The 7,458-nt window shown below is 36.5% G+C and overlaps 1 protein-coding gene across 1 annotated transcript in view; it reads left to right on the top strand.

Annotated features, from left to right (window-relative positions):
• LOC106878538 (V-type proton ATPase subunit D) overlaps positions 1 to 7,458 on the top strand; it is a 20,970-nt gene that overhangs the window by 7,590 nt on the left and 5,922 nt on the right. The window contains exons 2-4 of the mRNA XM_014927772.2: positions 2,751 to 2,868; positions 3,140 to 3,287; positions 5,588 to 5,632. Of these exons, the coding sequence (XP_014783258.1) occupies positions 2,751 to 2,868; positions 3,140 to 3,287; positions 5,588 to 5,632 (311 nt within the window). The remainder of the gene's footprint in view (positions 1 to 2,750; positions 2,869 to 3,139; positions 3,288 to 5,587; positions 5,633 to 7,458) is intronic.

Raw genomic sequence — 7,458 nt, 5'->3', positions numbered from 1 at the left:
GACTGGCCTTCGTGCCAGTGACATGTAAAAGCACCCACTACACTCTCGGAGTGGTTGGCGTTAGGAAGGGCATCCAGCTGTAGAAACTCTGCCAAATCAGATTGGAGCCTAGTGTAGCCATCTGGTTCACTAGTCCTCAGTCAAATCGTCCAACCCATGCTAGTATGGAAAGCGGACGTTAAACGATGATGATGATGATGAGGATTCCATTGATCTCATTCCTGTTTAAGTCCTGAAGATCCATTCTGTTCAGTACTTTCTGTACTGTTTCCATATTCTTGCTCTGCTCTTCAGATAATCTAAATTTAACTACTAAAGGAGGAAGAATGTGAGCTTCTAATATAAAATAAATTTTATTTTTTTAATTTTATATTTGTTTTTAAGTATTAAATTGAATATGTTTATCAAGAAAAACAAAATTTATGTATGTATATGTTAGAGAAGAGCAACTACTGAGGTTTTACATTGGGAGATCATGTTTTAAAACTGGGTGAAAAAATTAGTTCAAGATAGGGATAGTTTAAGAAAGTCATCTTTTGTGCTTGTACCAAAATATGGGCACCACAATTGTCATATTTCTTGTAAAGTTTTTGACTCAAAATTAACAGTTTCTGCTTTACTTTGTATTTGTCAAGCTAGAGAAAGCTTTCCACAAGCATCTCATAATTCATCCACTGAGAAATTTATGGTATTAGATCACTGATTAATAAGTGCTATTTATATTAAAGAAGGATGGGATTACTAACCAGCTCAATAAGCTAGGGGTTTATCAATGCTCTGTCATCAGTTTCCTATTATTCAATAAAGTCCTTCAGGCTATATCATTAGATATTCTTAGGAACTTTGATATGTTAATGACCTGGTTCTTGTAGAATCTGTTGTAACGGAAAGTAAATTTCTAAACAAAGGAATAGCTTAAAAGATGCAAGATGTAAATACCAATATATCAAAGATGAAGTATTGGTTAGTGATGGTGTGTGTCCAGTCTCAATATGCCTTGCTCAGTAAGTCAGAATAGAATTTGTTGGAAGTCAGTACCATAAATTCAGTAGAAACAAAAAATACAGGAAATTTGCAGAAAGAACTTTCGTATATTAAGTGAAAACTACAAATTCAGGTTGTTGAAGTTGGAGAGCCTTTGAAATGAAATCCATAGACTATTCAGGCAGTTTACTCGATGTAGTTGGTAGTTTCTATTGCCTGAGTGACCTTACTAATAATTGTAATGGAAGTATAATAGTTGGAGTAAAAGATAACTGGAAAAACCTTCAAGGAACATTTTTCTCTATTTGCAAGATTCTTTCTCTGTCTAAAAAAACAAAAAAAGACAATATAAAACATGTACAGACTACAATGCTGCACAACACTGGAACATGATCAGTAAATGTGGAAGATCTATAAGAGTTTGGTGAGAAACAAGACATATATCTTTCTGCATCTACTGGATGTTCAGTATAAATTGATTGAAATGTCGAACACAGGTGACTTCAAAGAAGTTTGAAATGGCAGTAAACATTTGTGAAAAAGGTGATTATATTGTATGACCATGTAATGTAATTGGACAGTAATTGCTGGCTGAAAATGTGCTGTGTGCTAACAGTAAGAGGCAGCAGCGTTAGAGAAACACAAAGATATTCAATAGGAATAAGTTCAGATATCAAAATATTGAATCTTGCAGACATAATGGAGGAAGGAGAAAAATAGTAATACAATCTAGACCGTAGACCTTTTCATTCTATACTGGAATGGAAATAACAGACATTAAACAAGTGATAGTGTATGTGCATATCTGAGTATTTCATATTCTTTCTCCATTTTAACAGGATCGTAGCTATTTTTTTTTTTTGTTTTTATGAAATTAGAATGTGTTGGAACCATTTGTTTTATAACTGCTAAGAAGTAAGATTAGAATCTGCTTATCAGCCAAGCAGACTGAAGGAAGCTGATTTATATAGCTTTTTCAGAGGCAAAACTCATGGCTTTAGTGGTACTACCAGAGTATATAACCACTCCCTACACACACTAAGGAAACATTTGACCTGCTTTATTTTATCTTTGAAAACCTGGTAGATTATAGGTCATTTGGGATATATTTATTTTCTGATTGTCCTTTTGTGAGTGGTATCAAGAAACCATACACTGTCTTGATTGGTTGGTGGTTGTTGTTGAACCCTAGGTCAGCTCAAATGGAGTAGAATGATCAAAAGCTTACCAGCCATGACCACTCTGGAGTCATTACATAAATAGGATTGTTGACTCACCTCTTTTGGAGATGTTAAGATTTAGCTGTTCTTTTTAATATGTTAAGTTACCATGCAGTGTGGTAGATGAACTCTAGAAATGGAGGAAGTTGAAAGATATTCTGTAGGGCCACAACATTCTAGATAAAAGTGTTAGAAACTCTAATGAAATAAAGCGATTTGAGTTCAATTTCTGCTCAACTACTGTAGGTAAATTGGAAAGGTATGGTATCTTATGACAAATATAGATCATACTGTTTGAACAGTGTCTGAACAAAACATTAACAGTTTCGGTTAATATTTTTAACAGTTATTTCATTGATACTATTCATAATTCCTCTAAAATACAAAAGTATTTAGGTATTGTTTTAGCCTCAGGTCAAAATTTTATCTTCTCGGTGCCCCAGCATGGCCTCAGCTTTAGGGCTGAAACATATAAAAGAATAAAATGATTTTTTTTTTTTTTCATTTTTCTCTCCACTTATTTTATGCTTACTCATCATTTTGCAGGGCCCTCACCTTGATGAAGGGCAGGTTGAAGGGAGCACAGAAAGGCCACAGTTTATTGAAGAAGAAAGCTGACGCTTTGACGTTAAGGTTTCGATCCATTCTAAAACGGATCATTGAGGTAATATCAATGAAGCCAATATATTTTTACTTAAAATAACTATTTGACTTCCTATTGTTTGTCGGGTTGCTCCCAACAGGCTTCCATACTGTTTCAATTAAATACATTTCATTCATAAAAATTTGGTTGAACCTTATTGTGGATTTGAACTTAAAACCACATAGTTGTAGAGTGAACTACATAATTACACAACCATGCTTATGTATTTCACATACTTTGTTTTCAGTTGTTTTTTAAAAATTATTATTTTCTTTTTCTTTTATACATCCAGACCAAGATGTTAATGGGAGATATAATGAAAGAAGCAACATTTTCCTTAGCTGAAGCCAAGTTTACCACTGGTGATTTCAATCATATTGTCCTACAGAATGTTAACAAGGCCCAAATCAAGGTGCGGTCTAAGAAAGAGAATGTTGCTGGTGAGTATGTGTAAGTCTTGAACTCCATTGGTGGTGGTGGATGGTGGTGGATGGGCTGACAGGTAGATTGGTGGATAGTTGTTCACTTTCAATGGCTTGCCAGGTGATGATTGTTAATTTAGAAGCAATCTGGAAATTGGCATCATCATCATCATGGCAGAATTATTAGCATGCCAGACAAAATGCTGAGTGACATTTTTCCAACTTTGCCTTTCATTCTTTCAGGGTTGATAAAATAAATACCAGTTAAGCACTGGGGTAGATGTAATCAACTTCCCCACTCCCTCAGAATTGCTGGCCCTGTGCCAAAAATCAGAGAGAATTATTAACCACATAAAAAGCACTCATGCCAAGCCATGCATAAAGCACTTGTGCTGGTGCCACATAAACAATACTCAGCACATCTGTGAAGTGGTTGATGTTAGGAAGGGCATTCATCTGTTAAGACCAAGCCACTGCAGACTGGAACCTGGTCCAACTCTCTAGCTTGTCAGATCTGGTCAAACCAGCCAACACATGCCAGCATGGAAAGCAGATGTTAAATGATTATTATTATTGTTGTTGTATTTAAGGCAGTGGATTGGCAAAAATGAGAGCATTTGATAGAATACCTTACAGTATTTTGTAATGTGACTATATTTTCTTAGTTCAGATCTTATCAGAATCAGCTTTACCTTTTGTCTTTCTGGAAGGCAATGGAAGTTGATGGAATAAATACCAGTCAACAACTGGTATTTATTCCATCAACTTCCACTGATTTAATAGACTGCTTACACCATCCAAAATTAGAAATGCTCATTGTTGTTGTAACCTGTTTAGTTTTTATGATGTTGCTGTGTGTGTGTGTGGGGGGGGGGAGTGAGGGATGTTTTGTTATATTATCATTGCCTTAATGTTTAAATTGTTAAAAAAAAGAAAGAACCTAATGGTATCATTATCATTTTCTGTGACATCATTATCATTTTAATGAAGTACATATTAGCTTGCTTACCAACCACATGGTTCTGGGTTCAGTCCCACTGCGTGGCACCTTGGGCAAGTGTCTTCTACTATGACCTCGGGCCGACCAAAGCCTTGTGAGTGGATTTGGTAGACGGAAACTGAAAAAAGCCCGTCGTATATATGTATATATATATGTATATGTATGTGTGTGTATATGTTTGTGTCTGTTTGTCCTCCCAACATCGCTTGACAACCGATGCTGGTGTGTTTACGTCCCCGTAACTTAGCAGTTCGGCAAAATAGACCGATAGAATAAGTACTAGGCTTCCAAAGAATAAGTCCTGGGGTCGATTTGCTCGACTAAAGGCAGTGCTCCAGCATGGCCACAGTCAAATGACTGAAACAAGTAAGAGTAATAGGCCTGTGGTGGTTGTGAATTGATTTCATTCTGGATTCTGTGGTGTAAGAGTGAAGAGACAAATCTTACCACCAAATAAGATGCTCTTCATCATCATCATCATCATCATTAGCCTCTGCCCAATCTTTAACATGTGAAACCACTGAGCTGCAGGCCATAACTAAATATCACTGCTGCTCAAGTGGTGTCAATGCAACACAGTAAAAATAGCAGCTAAATCACCCTCAAATGCACCCTATTGGTTTAAGAAGAATACATTAGATAATGTGTTCTTTTAGCTTTCATTACCACGACCACATCAACTATCATCATCACCATTATCATTACAATCATCATTACCATCACAACCACAATTGTCATCACCATCCATTATCAGTTCTGTCATCTCCTCCTAACACTAGCTGCAGCCAAAGTCTTAACTTCTGTATCCACTTTTGATGTCCAGAGTTTCTGGCTGCCTACTGTTATTGGCCAAAGGCATTCTAGATGAGGTCCTCAATGATCTTTTTAGAGATATTGCTAGGGCTTCATTATCCTGTGTGTTTTCTTTAAGACTGTAGGGTGTGATTTGAAGGGTGTTTGACTGCTACATTTTAACTGGTCAAATGACCACATAGAGGTTTTTTCATCAACAAGTATTATATATGTTGTTTGCTGGTGTGTGCCTGTTTCTGCAATCACATTTGTATTTGTTACGAGGCAAATCTTTGTTGAAATCTATGTTGCCAGAGAAAATCTCAACCATCAGTGGATGCAGGTTCTTTATTGATGTTGTTGGGGATGGCAAGGTGCCAATATTTGGTTGACTGTCTTTGTAATTGCCTTGTTAACATCATTATCACCATAGCAGCCTCTGTATGTGCCCCTAATCATCATGATCATGATATTGTTTACCAAATTTTATTGACCCTTTCAATAATTAAGTAAATTTCCATTGCAGGTGTGACATTACCAATCTTTGAGCATTATCAAGATGGAACTGACAGTAAGTATACTTTTCACTTCATCCTCATCATTATTACATATCACACACAGAAGCACACAAAAAGGTAATCTTTTTACCTCTTACCAGGTACCCACCTATTGCTCTCACTTCCAATCTATCAAAGGTGATGGAGATAGTTGTGAATAACTACATCCTTTAGCTTTTTGAGTCTCTTTTTTTGTTTGTTTTTTTCAGTAACCATCATTACTGTTTTTGTAACCAAATCGTCACCCTATCCCTGCTTTATCATACACCTGTAATCTTTATAGTAATATCATTTCCTTAAACCTATTTAACATGAGAACTTGTTAGCTAAATTGACCAGATATGGGCTCCATGTACATCTCATCGCTTGAGCCAAAAATTTCATTTAACACTACTCTGTTGCAATATGCATTGATAAAGCTCTCTCTATCCTACATTCTATAAATCTTACATTCTGGGTTCAGTTCTGTATATCACACTTTTCCTTCTTTACATTAAGGACCCTTCCACTGTAATTTATAAGAACTATTATTTTTATTTACATTCACAGTGTAGCCTTCGGGTTCCACCAGTCCTCAGTCAAATCGTCCAACCCATGCTAGCATGGAAAGCGGACGTTAAACGATGAGGATGATTCACCTTCCACTCACATGCAATTTCGATAGTCCATGTCAGAGTTACACTGCTTTCATATACAAAGACATTGGATATATTTTCAGTGGACACATCATGAGGATCTTATCTTCAAGAGTACCAAAACTTAATCCTTACTTCACACAACAAGGGAACAGTTTTGGAACATTGCATCATCCTTACATATCATCAGTACCCTATTAAATAAAAAACAAGCCTTCAATCACTATAAATGTTAGTTTCAGTCTCAGCTGTGCTTTCATGGTGAACCATATAATATCGTAGATGATATTGTCATGGTATTCTCAGCAGTGTAGTGGTGGTGGAGTACTTCATCTGTCATCCAGTTTAACACCATCTCCTGGGCCCTGTAGTGACTTTAGAGGAGCTCACTCTGTTGCTAGCATTCAAACCGAGTTTACAGTCTGAGGATAATTTTCCCCTTTCTTCCAACAGGGCCTGTAAAAAGTCATCATGTGCACTGGTCTTCATTGTCCGTTGAAGCCATAAAAAAAAAAAAAAGGAAGAAGAAAGAAAGCTTATTAGAGTAAGAAAACACTTCAGCCTTGATGAGTGACTGATATTAAAATAATGCTTAAATCACTGGCTGGGATGATGCTACATTCTTATGCATATTCATCTCCACCCCACCCCACTAAAGGCCATATTACCGGTTGGTAAAGATATCTCATCAACAAGTTACAAACATGAATTAGATCACACATACACACAGGTTTCCTGGCTTTGTACCTTTAGCTTCTCCAACTAATGAGCTACGTACTACTTGTATCTCCTAAGAGCTCTAGATGCCCCCTACTCTCCTCCACTTGTCATCTCGTGTGTGTGTGTGTGTGTGTGTGTGTATATATACACGTACGTACATGTGTGTACCCAATGCTTCTTTCCTGGAGTCACAGTCCTTGCAAGTTCACTTTTGGCCCATATTTTTGCTTCAGCTATCAACAACCTACAGAATTACCAACTGAACTACTGCCACATTAGTGCCACTAGCTTGAAAACATGTGTAAAGATCATGGAAGTTATGCAACATATCCTCCCACCACCCTCACACTCTTTTATTTGTATCTGTATGTATGCAAGCATACATAGAAGCATTTGTACACACACACACACACACACACATATATATATATATATATATATATATATATAGCAGCTAAAAAAGCTGAGACTCCAACAGATAGCTA

The sequence above is a fragment of the Octopus bimaculoides genome, chromosome 11, assembly GCF_001194135.2.
Source record: "Octopus bimaculoides isolate UCB-OBI-ISO-001 chromosome 11, ASM119413v2, whole genome shotgun sequence".
NCBI lineage: Eukaryota > Metazoa > Mollusca > Cephalopoda > Octopoda > Octopodidae > Octopus > Octopus bimaculoides.
The sequence above is the reverse complement of the archived record's forward strand: the minus strand, read 5'-3'. Positions and strand labels throughout refer to the sequence as shown.